This window comes from Rana temporaria, chromosome 8 (assembly GCF_905171775.1).
Source record: "Rana temporaria chromosome 8, aRanTem1.1, whole genome shotgun sequence".
Classification (NCBI taxonomy): Eukaryota; Metazoa; Chordata; class Amphibia; order Anura; family Ranidae; genus Rana; species Rana temporaria.
The window spans coordinates 103,325,056-103,340,030 of NC_053496.1; the positions used below are offsets into that span (position 1 = coordinate 103,325,056).

At 42.6% G+C, this 14,975-nt stretch overlaps 1 protein-coding gene across 1 annotated transcript in view; it reads left to right on the forward strand.

The window, feature by feature from the left end:
• The window catches only part of SYNPO2L (synaptopodin 2 like), a 161,637-nt gene that overhangs the window by 88,188 nt on the left and 58,474 nt on the right, over window positions 1-14,975 (forward strand). The window contains exon 3 of the mRNA XM_040320455.1: window positions 6,981-7,669. Coding sequence (XP_040176389.1) covers window positions 6,981-7,669 — 689 coding nt within the window. The remainder of the gene's footprint in view (window positions 1-6,980; window positions 7,670-14,975) is intronic.

Sequence of the window (14,975 nt, forward strand, 5' to 3'; positions counted from 1 at the left end):
TTTTCAAGTTATTGTCCTAAAAAGTGTTTGGGGACCTGGGTCCTGTCCAGGGGACATGTATCAATGCAAAAAAAGTTTTTTTCAGGAGCAGTGATTTTAATAATGCTTAAAGTGAAACAATAAAAGTGAAATATTCCTTGAAATTTCGTACCTGGGGGGTGTCTAAAGTATGCATGTAAAGTAACGCATGTTTCCCGTGCTTAGAATTGTCTCTGCACAACGTGTCATTTCTGAAGGAAAAAACGTAATTAAAAAATTTCTAGCGGCTATTTATGAATTGTCGGTCCCGGCAATTCATTAATAGCGGGAGTAGTTTTAAATGACTTTTTTTCCCTTCATAAATGACATTTTGTGCAGGGAACCAAAGTTAAAAAAAAAAATGGGACCTCACGCCATTTTTTTTGCATTTCGGCTTGGAATTCCCCTTAGAATCCATACCAGGGCCTGATATGGAATCTGGGGGGACCCCCAAACATTTTTTTTTTAAACTGGGGGGGAACCCCTGTAATTTTTTTCCTATGCATTAAGGTGAATAAAACTTCTGCCAGTCACGGGCCCCCCAGACCCCCCCCATTTTACTCACCTGAGCCCTGGAAAGTCCCAAGTCGAGAACACGCTCTTCCTCTGCCCAGGGTTCTCAGCTTTTGATTGGATAGATTGATAGCAGCACAGTCATTTGCTCCCACTGCTGTCAATCAAATCCAATGACGCAGCACCAGGGGGGGGGGGGGGGTGGCTGGGTTGAGTCCTGCATTGGCGGCTATAGCCACTGAATGCTGGACTCAGTTCCACGCCTGAAAGGTAACCCTACGGGAGAGCGCTTCCCAGAGGGGGTTATGTGATGTGGGGAGGAGCTGAGAGAGCCATCGGGGGACCCCAGAAGTTGCTGTTCGGGGTCTCTCTGTGCAAGACGAACTGCACAGTGGAGGCAAGTATGACATGTTTGTTATTTAAAAAAAAAAAATCGAACCTTTACAATAACTTTAAGAAAAAAAAGATTGAAAAGAATAATAAGGGTCACTTTAATTTAACGTGAGGTTTATCAGATAGACATGAAAAAAAAAAATGAGTGAACTGAAATGGTAAGATGGTATAAAATGCAGAGGTGCATCACTAGCACTTCGAAAAAGGAATGTTATGTACATTAAGGCCCGGATTCAGAAAGAAGTTACGACGGCGTATTTCCAGATACGCCGTCGTAACTCCGAATGCGGGCCATCGCAACTCGGCGCCTGATTCATAGAATCAGATACGCCTCACAGTTGCCTAGATACAAGCGGCGTAAGTCTCTTGTGCCGTCGTATCTTAGTTGCATATTTGCGCTGGCCGCTAGGTAGCGCTTCCGTAGATTTACACGTTGAATATGGTAATGAGCTAGATACGCCGATTCAGAAACGTATGTGCGCCCGGCGCATTTTTTTACGGAAGGCTTTTTTGGGAGTATAGTTACCCCTGCTCTATGGGGCGTAGGTATGGACGTTGGGCCAGCGTCAAATTTTGTGTCGTTTACGTTGTTTGTGTAAGTCGTACGCGAATAGGGCTGTGCGTAATTTACGTTCACATCTAAAGCAATGACTATTTGCGGCGTAATTGGGAGCATGCGCACTGGGATACTTTTACGGACGGCGCATGCGCCGTTCGTTAATAACGTCAATTATGTGGGGTCACGACTATTTAGCATACAACACGCCCCCTACCAGCCTTTTTTGAATTACGCGGGCTCACGCCGGCCCATATACGCTACGCCGCCGTAACTTCGGGCGCAAGTTCTTTCTGAATACGGGACTTGCCTCTCAAAGTTACGGCGGCGTAGCGTATATGAGGTACGCTACGCCCGCCTAAAGATAGGCATTTGTTTTTTTTTACATATCTTTTATTTTGCTTTCTCCAACAGATAACACAAAATGTTACAACTGTAAATACATATTCCACACATTTTCATCTATCAATACCTTTTTCTTAGACCATCTTCATTCCTATTGCCATCTCATCTTAATCTCCCTCCCTACCCAAAAACCCCCCGCCACCCCAAAAAAAAAAAAAAAAAAAAAAAAACCCAATCCCCCCCCCTTCCCCTCCCTCTCTCCTCTCTCGAGATGTAGGGCTCAGACTTCTAAGTTCTTTCCCATCCACCTCTACCTTAGTTCCTTTTCTCTAAAGTTCTTAGTTTTCCTCCAACAACCCCTTTCCTTCTTCTGATCTAATAAATACCTTCCACCCCGACCATGTTTCTTCATACTGTGTTTTCCTGTTCTGCGCTGCATGCACCAAATCCTCCATTGCTCCTACCTCCACCTCAACGTAATTCCTACCCTTGCCGCGTTTATCATATGGCACACTACCGACCTCCTATACTTCTGCACTGGTATCTGTGAGCTATGTAACAGGAAGAGAGCAGGATCGTCCGGAATCAATTCTTCCGAAAATTTTGGAGAGATTCTTCTCACCTCCTCCCAGTAATGTCTCATTTTTTGGCATGACCAAAAAATATGAAACAAAGTTCCTTGTTCTCTACCACATCTCCAGCACCTTTCATCTACTTCTTTATCAAATTGATATAATCTTTCTGGAGTGTAGTACCATTGTATAAGGAGCTTGTAATTAGCTTCTTGCATTTTTGAGCATACCGAAGAGTTGACTGCCAGGTATATTATTTGTTTATGCTGAATTGGGGTGAATGTTCTCCCCAAATCTTTCTCCCATTTCTGAATACCTGGCATCACAAATTCCTCAGCTGGCATGTTCAAAAACCCATACATTTTAGATAATGTCCTTGATACTGGTTCCACCCCACTACAGCATCTTTCCAATATTGTCAGTTGCCTATGGAATTCTGTTACCGGGCCCAAAGATCTTAAAAAATGGCTTACCTGAACATGGGCGTCCGCTGAACTTTTTCCAGGGGGGGGCATCATTTTACAGTCACCTATGCTCCGCTTCTTTGACAATATCATGAAGGGGAGGGGCTTAGTCATTATCCCATAAAGCGCAGGCATGTGCCCATGATATGCAGCCTCACTGTGCTGATCAAATGTACAGTACAGAGGGTGTACAGTATGTGTATATAGGAGTGGATGGTATTGGTATATAGAGGAAGGAAGGTGGGTATATACAGCTCTATTTACAGGACAGATGATGTATATCTGCAGTCAGTGATGATGGAGGAATACAGGAAGGAAGATGGGTGTATATAGCTGTATACAGGACAGGACAGATGATATGATCTTTCCTATATCTGGCACCCCCCCTTCACTGATCATACCTGTATGCACTCAGCTGCCCCCCTCATCTGTATATATGTCAGCCCCCCCCCCTGTACACAAACAGCCTCCTCCCTTGACTTGTACTCACAGCCCCCACTTGTAAGGTCCCGGTGGTCTTCCTTCTCCCAAGTCCTGTTTCCACATGTCCCTTTGAAAAAACATTACAGGCAGCAAAGCAAACATGAGGGTGCACATACAGGAATCAGCCAGAGGTGGCAGTAAAGAGCTCTGTAAGCTCCGTGACACTGATCTTGCAATAGCTGTGGATGCGACTCACACAAACACAGAGAGAGTCTGCACAGCTACATATGCGAGCATGGCAGACCATTGCTGATTCCAGGGGGGGTCACTCGCCCCCCCTTAACCCTATGAGCGGACGCCCATGTACCTGAAGTGCCTGCCATATTGCAAGTTCAAATGTACCTCCTACTTCTGTCAGGTCCCCGATTGATGGGCACGCATTTGACCTCAAAAAATCTGAGACCTGACAGAGGTTCTTTTCTTTAAGCTTTTCTTTTGTATTTTTTTCCATCCCTGGAGTAAAATTAGGGTTACCTATTATAGGCATTTGTATCTGAATCCGGGCCTAAGATTTTTAACAGCAAAAAGCTTTTCGGGATCACTTGGGATCCCATTATCAAGGCGCATGATCTCACAATACTATGACACTGAGATGCCATTTCATAGGGAAATGTGTATTTTAAAAATTTTAATTAAATTACAAATGTATTTTCAACCAGCTAAATGTAAAATACAGTCATTTCAGATTTACCACTTGCCGCCTACAAGTAAAAGTAAGTAAGTGCTGCAGCTTAATGCAGGCTGATTCACAGCTGTACTGTAAAATAACACTGAAAAAAAAGGAGATCAGAATGCACAGACTTCTAAGTAAGTCATATAGAGGGGACACACCCCCTTGTCTAACCTCACTTTAAAATGAACAATAGCTACCTCCAGATCCCTTGTGTAGACAGTTGTTGCTGTCAAGTATTAAATTTTAATGCAGATCTACTCAAACACATGCACTTATACTGCCCCTGCAAAGCACATGGACCTGCTGCAGCCATGTCTAAGCAGCCTCAGTCATCCAACCTGCATTGCACACTATTGTGTATTTCAAATGCACATCAAGCAAAGTAAAATAATGCCTGGCTGCATGACCCCTTTGATTTGAAATCCATCTGCCAAAAAATGAATCCATTCACACATACATTTCTCTGACTACCATGTGGGTGATACACATTTTATATAGATGGTTGGAGGAAGAAGAGAGCAGTTAAAGGAACACTCATGCCGCGTACACACGGTCGTTTTATGCGATGTAAAAAAACGAAGTTTTTAAAAACGTCAATTTAATTGATCGTGTGTGGGAGAAAACGTTGTTTTATGTCTTCTGAAAAACGACCAAAAAAAATTCAAGCATGCTTCAATTTTATGTGTCGTTTTTCAAAACGTCGTTTTTTACTTCACAGAAATTGACCGTGTGTAGCAAAAAACGACGTTTCAAACGACGCTTTTGAACCCGCGCATGCCCAGAAGCTAGTTATGAAGCGAGCTTCAATGGAAAAAACGTGGTGAACGTAACCTCGCTTTGCTAGAGCATTGTGAAAAAACGATGGTGTGTAGGCAACGTCGTTTTTGAAAATTGAAGTTTCAAAAACGTTGTTTTTTACTTCACAGAAAACTTCGTTTTTTTACATCGCATAAAACGACCGTGTGTACGCGGCATAAAGGTTCGTTTTTTATTAGATCAATTGATTGCTGTAAGCTAGAGCATTTAAATATCACTTACCTCGTTTTTCCTTTTAACCTCCAAAATACAGTAATCCAGGTTTGAAAAAGGCAATTTCCTGTCACTCCTCTTCTTGCTTTCCACCAGCATCTGAGCCGTTTTGCATGGTGGAAAGCAGAATGTGCTCACCCCCTCCCTATGACTACAGCCCTGCATGAAGATGCTCTCTTATCCCTCACAGGCATGGAGGCTAAGCCTAATGGGAACTGTAGTTCCCATTACGCCGTGATGTAGCAAGAATGAATGCGCACCGCAAACCAGGAAGTCAGTGAGAATAATGATTCAGGAGTAACAGAGGTGAATAAAACAGCTCGATTTCAACAGGTATCAAACTAGTTATAATGCAAAACATTACTTTTTACTTTATCAGCTACTGTCAGACTTTAATTTAAGGGGAAAATATTTTTGTCTTTACAACCCCTTTGAGGCACAAGGCTTGTTCAGGGATGGACTGGAAGGAGGAGAATCTGCTTTTCAAATTCACAAAAGGGGATAAAAGCTAATTTTTTAAATACTGCACAAACAAAAGAGAAAAAATCATGGTACTGTATAACATGACTCCCAAAATTTTGTGTTTAACTGATGTATTTTTAAATTATACAGCCATTTTGCACACAAAAAAAACAGAATATACAGTAAAACCTTGGTTTGAGAGTAACTTGGTTTGAGAGCGTTTTGCAAGATGAGCAAAATGTTTTAATACATCTTTGCCTTGATATACAAGCAATGTCTTGATATAAGAGTAGCTGAGTACAAAAGAGAAGAGAGGAGCCTCCAAGTGTAGCAATATGGTTACATTTAATGAAGGGACAACATTTAGCAACTTATTGCTACATTTAGACGCGCCTCTCTTCTCTTCTATACCCTGTAAAAAAAAATGCTTTGATATAGAAGTGCTTCGGATTACAAGCATGTTTCTGGAATGAATTATGCTCGCAATCCAAGGTTTTACTGTAATAATTTGACAAATATTCTTTGAGCAGTACTGTTGTTGACCCAGCAGGGGGTGAACTTCTTCCACAGAAGTCAGCATCCTGCTATCTCCTTATGCTTGGACCCTTTAAGGGGAATGCTAAGATGCAAAGTGCAATTTATGTTTAAGTTACGTTTGCCAGTCTGTGACAGAAGGACACAAGTTATGATTCTGAATCCTTAAATGCTAAGAAGGAGCATATAAAATAAAAATGTGCAGGATGGTAGAAACGTGGGACTACCAAAAATGTTTTGTTGCTAAATATGTTTTTGAATAAATATTAATTTGTGATAAAAAGTTGAGGGAAAGATTATATACGTATTAAATTAAAGTCATGATGTTTTAATTCCATTAGTCTAATCAGAAGTGGCACAGGAGTTACATAAAATCACAGTTTGGCTATACTAGCAGAATCTAACAGGGATCATGTGCTTCAGAAGGGAAGAGAAGTAGACTAGCAGGTTTCAGCTATCACTTTTCCAGGATTGGAAATACCGGTAGTTAAGAACATTAAAAAAAACTGCTACAAGCAACGTTTGCTGCAGGCCAGTTTGAAGGAAAGTGTCCTCCAGTAAAAAAAATCTGGTTAAGTATCAGAATGTTCATGTTATATATTAGAAACATTGCCATTTTCATTTTTCTTATTAGTAATTGATAACGTAATTGCTAAATAAAAATTCTGAAGATGAAATAGTTTGTTTTTATCTGAGTGGTCAATAGTCTTCAGTACAAGCTTGTCCCACTAGAGCCCAATGTTGGCACATAGTGTTCCCCAGGGAGGAGAAGTATTGAGAGGATAAGTATATAGCCTGGACAGCTTGTGTGTCTCTTGTACTCTTTATCCATCTCATAGAACTGGCGCTGGAGCATTCTCCTCTTCTGTGCACTCCTCCCAACTTAGAACTGACTACATGTAATGTGACCCTGTGTTTTTTTTTTTCATCCCATACAGGACAGCAGCTGGAGCCCAGACACCTCGGTCCCACAGAGTGTATCCTTCCCCTAGCAGCCCAAACTCCATCAGGAGTCCAGAACCCCCCAGTTCATGGGGTACATCCCCATCCATCTCCACCACAACTGGCCAACCACGACTGCTGCACCTGGAGAGCATTACCTCTCCTCCAGATAGTGAAGCCTACTACGGGGAAACTGACAGCGACGCTGACATCAAGGCATCTCCAGGACATCTCCAGAGTGCACAACAGCATCATAACCAGCAGCAAGCACCTCAAGAGAAGCACCGCAGGTCACGGAAGAAGGGTCCAAGATCACCGCCTGGGAGCAGCAGCAAGGCAGCGAACGAGCAGCAATCACTATCTGAAATGAGTGGGTATGAAAGTGGTCCTGGAGGTGCAGCTGAAAATGTCTTGCAGCCAACAAGTGGAGTGGCCAAAAGAGAAATAAAATATGAGCCTGATGGTAGAGCTGAAACCCCCTTCTCAGATTTGGAAGGCTTCCTGCCAGCTGAAGAGCCTGAACCGATATCCAATGTCACTGCAGGCTCACCTGAGTCTTTACTTCTGCCTCATGCCACCAAGAGCATCAAAGCTGAGAGGCATCTTATTCCTATGATAGGACCGGTGGATCACCCGGTAGATGAGGATCTGACCACAACCTACTCAGATAAGGCCAAAGAAGCAAGTAAGTAAGAACTCTCATCTGTCTGCAGAAATATACCCTATCAGTACTTGTAATTCCAAACATTGCATTATTTGCCCTTAGCTGTGCTATCAATAATTTCACAGTTGTCAGTAATATTAAAATACCAGATACCCAGATGCAATATTAAAGTTCTGTCTCCACATGCCTGAAATTTCTTTGGTAGGGATATAAATGTCATCAACTTTCAATAGATGATCTGCTTCTGCGGCTCTAGTTTTTCTACTTAACTTAGGTCAGATAGGATTTCAGCAGTCTGAGCACAAATGAAATAATCCTGCCAGTAGAAAACTGATCCTTTAATCGTTGCTCCTTGTTTGCAATTATCTACTGTAATATCCTTTTTCTGGCTATGTAGTGTTGATAGTTAACTTGCGAAACATGTCATATTTTATGACTTCATCAGTATGAGTCACTGTCCATTTGGTGTATATGGATTGTTAACAGTCGTGTTTATACAAAGTGAATAACCTCTATGCAGACAGTAGGATTGCAACAAATGTATGTATTATTTGCGATGATCAATTTATACAGAGATTTAAAGAGCTATGTTCTACAGTCCTACTATTACACAGGGATCTCCAATATATAAAACAGGTTGATGACCTTTACTTCCTATATGACTCATTAACTTAGACAAGGAGAAGGTCATGGAGGAAGATCTCTCCACACACATAATTCTACCCAAGATTTGTGTTCATTTATGGCAGGGGTGCTCAACCTTTTGAAGAGCGAGGGCCACTTAAGTGATTTGGTAACTGGTCATGGGTTACAATTAAATGAAATGGTTCAGAATTTTAACTTTTTTATTTTGAGTGTAAAACAGAATTTGACAGGGGTCCCCTGGAGCATGGACAAGGTCACTATTGCGACCTTTAGCGCTACACCAGTGGTTTGAGGGGATGTAGTAAAAACGCATCTCAACTATGGGGTTTTACTGCTCCCCAAACCACAAATGTAAATGAGCCCTTGCTGTCTTGAGTCCCATATAAGGCTGCTTTCACACGGATGGGCTGCGGTTTACCCGTACTTTCCCATGGGTTAGCTGCTCTTTGCCATAGACTTCTATTATAGCTTGCGGGTGTGGTACACTTTCTGAAAGTGCACCAAACCCACAGGATATAATAGAAGTGCACTTCCCGGATTTGAAATCAAGGTCCACATCAGAGGGTTCTGAGGGCCACAGGTTGAGCACCCTTGATTTATGGTGAGTGAGTGAGTGAGTGAGAGAAAAACGTATATAGCGCAACACATGCAAACTGAATCGCCTCTGGTCACCCTTAACCAGGCCATGCATCTTTTAATTGGGCTGCTCAACCACATATGTGCAAATTTCATTCACCTAGATGCTGAGGACAAATGCCAGACTGCTGGATCCTACATAAGTCCTGAGAGAACAATAGAAACAATCACATAATGAGGGTATACACTGTATAATACAACAGTATCAAAAGGGACAGGGTTTGCTTTCTATACAAGGCCAATTATTAGATTAGTAGATCTGCCCATCATAATAATGATCAACGCACACAAACCCTTTCTATGGGGAAACTCTCACATATATCCAGTAAAATGAGGTGATACACAGAGATGAAACAAATCCTTCTACATAAGTTGTACCTGTTTATCTTCCGTCTTCCCTTCCCTACATCCATTCAAAGTGCCAAATTTGAACAGGATCTTCCAGCTCTGAAAAGAAGGGGTGGGGAGCTGAAGTTACATCAGTGAGGAGAGCTCTGAGAGCAGATTGGAGGGAAGGGACACACTCCTGTCACACAGCACACAGGAACAAAGCTGAGTCTGTCAATCATTTGGATGTCCCTCCCCAGTCACCTTTTTGCTCTTGGTGTCAGGAAAACTTGTCTGAATAGACTCATGCTTATAGCAGAAGAAGCTTATCTTGAATGCAATAATGTATCAAGTAATGTTAGATCTTTTAAGGGTCTGATCCTTCTTAAAGGTTAACTGCAGTATCACGAAAGCTCCCACAAAAACTCATTCCGTACCCTCAGCAACAAATCTCCCCCTCCAATATTCCATACCTCGTCTTTGGCAATGATCTGCATTTAGTTGCTTAGCCTGTCCACATATGCCTCATTCGTTACCTCCTTCCTTTTTAAAATCAGAGCAGAACTCCTAATGCATTCACCCAGATGAGAGGATCTGCTGAAGAGAGAGGTTGGTACTCACGCGGTCAGGCTCTTGGGGGCGATGCAGAGCAGATAACGTATGCAGAGCCAATCTTCTGGATCTCCTCCTACATCCTCCCCGCTAGCCTCTCGGCCAATCGTGATCTTCCCACTTCCTGATTGGCTGGGAGGTGAAGCAGTAAGACAATAGCGAATATTAATTTGCTATTGTCCCACAAGTGGGTGGGCTCGGGGTGGAGTGCTCCTTGTCCCGAGCCCACCCTTTTTTGAAGACAATTGGAGCCTCAGGTTCTAATCATGCGTGTAAAAAAAAAAACACTGTTGGAATCCATGCGTCTGGCGCCCTGCATGTAGATTAGGGGCCAAGCGCATGGATTAGGGGCTGCGCCCTGTATGGAGCGGCTGCCACTAGTCAGTAGACTTTTGACTGTTGGTTGACGTGTCCTTTCTGCATTCTGATTATTGAGCAGAGAGCACAAGCTAAAAAGGTAGTGAGTAAGCCATACAGATAAAATCTGATCAATACAAAATTAATAAACAGATATTTGACAAAAAAAATCTCATCATTACAGATGATGTAAGGCATCTTAGGAAGGAGAGTTGTTGCTGAAGCCAGGAGTAGAGTATTTGTGGAGGATCAAGAAAAACTCACCTAGTGATCTGGCCAGTAACACACTTCCTGTTATAGGGTGCCTACACTCTGATGAAGGAGCAACAGAGACACCTTTGGACAGCAGCATTGTTAATCTGGGAGGAGGGGAATGCTAGATGCACTAGCAGATTTAGAGTGGGGTTGGTTTAGTTAAAGCGGGGGTTCACCCTGTTAAAAAAAAAAAAAAATGTTTTTTTTTATTATACCATTACATTCGGCATCGTAGCGCGAGCTACGGTATGCCGGTCTTACATTTTTTATCCCCGTACTCACTGTGCTATGGCTCATTGAAGATTCCGGGGAATGGGCGTTCCTATGGTGAGAGAAGGTGATTGACGGCCGGCCCTGGCACGTCACGCTTCTCCGGAAATAGCCGAAATAGGGTTGGCTCTTCACGGCGCCTGCGCATAGCCTGTGCGCAGGCGCCGTGAAGAGCCGAGACCTACTCCGGCTGTCTTCGGGGAGCGTGACGTGCCAGAGCCGGCCGTCAATCATCCTCCCTCTCCATAAGCACACCCATTCCCCGCGGGAGTCGGATTCTTCAATGAGTCATAGCACAGTGAGTACGGGGATTAAAAATTTAAGACCGGCATACCGTAGCTCGCGCTACGATGCCGAATGTAATGGTGTAATGATGTGAAGGAGGGTGAACCACCGCTTTAAGGTAAATAGGCTGTACACGATGCAAATGAGGTTTGCAAGAGAATTTCCCTTAGCTGGTGAATGAGAAGCTCTACTGGCTTCCAATCATCCAATTATGTGGAAACAAAACTATTAATTTAAAAAAATGCTCCTAAGGGCCTATAGGCAGCTGAATTGTTTTTTAGCTACCGTATTTTTCGCCATATAAGACGCTCCGGAATATAAGACTCTAGAAAAAAAAGATTCTGAACCAAATACTGTAGTAAAATATTTTATATCAACTGTATAAAGTTAACAGCAGTTTAAGAACAATTTTATGTCAACCATGTAACATATTAAGAACTATCTTTACTCTCATTAACAGTCAGTAAAGTCAGTAAACAGTGAAAGTAACAAAAATAAGGCTGTAATGTTTTATTCGAACCCCAAGAATTCCTCTTCTTCGCTGCTATCAGAAATGAGGAAGGACAGATCCACGCAGTCATTGTCATCACTTTCATCACAGCAGCAGTATGAGGTAGGGAGGGCGGTGTCTTCTCCCCGGGATTCGGGGGGCGGAGCTTTGGCGGATCAATTCTTCTGCCCATCAATCACGGGCATCAAATCAAGTAGGAGCGGGGCAGAGCAGAGCACGGACAGCACACAGTAAACATTGACCTGAGGAGGCAGAACGTATGGAGCAGGAGTGGCGGACATTTCAGGGCAGCATAGATTGATACAGTGCCCGGGAGATATACACAGAAGCGGCGCAATTGTGCCCACACTGCCCAACAAGGAGTGAGACTGCCCGGGGAGACATGAGGAGGCACAGCCCCAACTGATGGAGGGAAAGGTACCGGTAAGCTCAGCAGAGCATTGACATGGTGCCCAGGCAGCACGTAGTTAGACTGTCGGGAGGGGGGGACAAGGCGCGCTATAGGAGGGAGAGGGAAGCCCGAACACACACAGCTTGGCCGTGCAGGGAGGGTCAGAGAAGTCTCCACAGCCCGCAGTACATGCCACAAATCCAGCCTGCAGCACACACAGCATAAAAAGAGGACTGCGAGCAAGCACCACACAAAGTTAGGGGCAGTTTTAATGCAGGCAAAATGTGTATTTGTCGTATAAGACGCACCAACTTTTCCCCCCCAGTTTTGGGGAAGAAAAAGTGCGTCTTATACGGCGAAAACTTCAGTAGATCAAATATATTTAAACAAATCTCTTGTACAAATATATATGGAACATGAATTAAAAACTACATGAGCTCTGGTATGCATGATATATATATATATATATATATATATATATATATATGTCAATGTTACATATGCAGCTAGCAAGAAATGTAAAGTGTATTTCTCAACACTGGATGCTACTGCTCAGAAAATTCCAACGCGTTTCGGTCGTATTCTGTCCTGATCTTCCCTAGAGAAGTCACTTCTGTAGTCAATTCAAATCCAATGTGGGTTATCCCTAGATCCATTGTTCACAGGGACACATGTGCAGTCTCCAAGTTTAGAGGATCAAGGATTCATGTAAGGAGATAATTTTGATCCCTCACATATCCGGGTAGGTAAGTGTATCAATGTCTAACAGCCATTCCCATCCTGCAACTGATCACTCACTGCAGAGGATAAGGTGTGGCAGTGTAGGTTTTTTTTTTCAGTTTCCTTGCATGTGATTGGGCGTTCTTTCTAAAGTAAAAATTCACTCTCTAAGCTAAGGGCAAGTTAATTTGCAAAGAAAACATTACCTTACAAAATGAACAGCCTATTTGACTTTAGAAAATCAATCCCATAGGGTGAATCTCCCAAATGGGGACACCGAGAGTAATAGAAACCTTACAGTTTCTAAGCCCTTACTACTCTATGCAAAACTAGCTTTGACTGGAGTAATGCTTTATTATTATTAAAACATAATTAGGTAGATTCAGGTAGAGTTAGGCCGACTTATCAGTAGATAAGTAGATCAGTAGATCAGTAGATAAGTCGACCTAACTCAGAATCTACACCGACTTATGTTTAAGCGTATGCTCAAACAGAGATACGCTTAAACATATCTAAGATAGGACGGCTTGCGCCGTCCTATCTTAGATTGCAGCCGCAGTCGATTTACGCCGTTTCCGTAAGGCATTGGCAGGCCTAAAGTTATTCCATCTATTAGGTGGAATAACAATGTTAAAGTATGGCCGCCGTTCCCGCCGCGAGATTCGAATTTTTTACGTTGTTTGCCTAAGTCGTCCGCGAAATCGGGATTTACGTAGTTTCCGTCCACGTAGAAATCAATAGGCCCGTGCAGCGTACTTAGCCGCAATGCACACTGGAAAATGTAGGCGCTCGGCGCATGCGCAGTTAAAAAAAACGTAAAAAACTTGAGGTCAAGCCTCATTACCATAAAACACGCCCCCCTCCAACACATTTGAATTCGGCGCCCTTACGCCCGCCCGCTTTAGGCTACGCCGCCGTATATTAGCAGGCAAGTACATTAAGAATCATGTACTTGCCTAGCTAACTTACGTCGGCGTAGCCTAAACATGCTAAGCTACGCCGCCGTAACTTTAGTCCTATCTACCTGAATCTACCTAATTATCTTTCCATTTACATCTTTTGCCAGCTATGATTTTCTGAAACTGAAGATTAATGATTTATAAAAAAAACAAAACAAAAGTAAAAATTTGCTTCCTAGCAATACTGCAAGCTGGGGCCCATCTGTATAGTATTAATGTGTAGAACACCCCAAGAAATGTTTCTGTGATTTGCTTCCCACACAGGACTGGAAGTCAGATTACAGGTATTTCATGCAACAGGAGTTTCACTGTTGGGGAGACACATCCAAGGCTGGGTGGAGCTGATCACAGAAAGTATTTTACCTTAATGCAGAGAATGCATTAAAGATAAAAAAAAAAAAATGGCTTTACAACCACTTGAATTTTTTTTATAGTATGTTCCTGATTGTTAAAATGATGGGAACTGAATTCTGAATTCTACTCTTTATGTAGAAAGTTCACATGTGATTGTGACCACCCTCTGTAGTCACCTGTTAGTAGTAACTCCAGAGCCCCTTGTAGTGAAAGTGTTGGTTTATGCAGATACCAGATGTCATGCTTCCTCCTAACACAGATGGCCAGACACTATAGCTGTCTTCTGTGTTCTTGTTTTTTTTATTATTATTTTTATTGAGTTTTATAAATATCATACATCACTTGATGCTGCACTGGCACAACAGCAACCCACTTCTGAGACCACACAGGACTCAAAAACAATTTACAGCAATTTACATCTAACTAATATAGTCCAACTGACTATACACTGACAAACACCCCAATCTACCATCCCCCTCCCATTAAACTATCAAACAGGGAGCTTGGAGCTCATTCTACAAACACAATATCACAAGCATGAGACTGTAGGCTTGGCTGGCTTAAATCAGGTTTGGTCTCCACCCTGAGACTGGCTACATCAATCACCTTGCAGGTGGACAAACAAAGGGGTAATGCATCACAGTCAAAACCAGGATGCTGGAATGAGACCAGCAGCTGCCAAGGAACAGGAACGTTTAAACACTCCTGACACCTGAGAGGATGCTTTTTCTATACAAGTATGGCATTCGGCAGTGCAGTCAGTAGTAGAGGTAAGTATTTATATTCTTCTTTTTTAGGGACATATTTTTAGGCAATTACATTTTAGCTATGTTTCTTTAAGGCAGACTATTTATTTAAAATACATCACACAAAAGAACAAAAATCAGACATGCATCTTTCTTTTTTTTATGCAGCACATCTCAACCCTCACAGTATGTGCATAATAAACCTATTGTATACAGTATATGCAATCAAGTAGACCATCACATCATGTAGACTGCACTA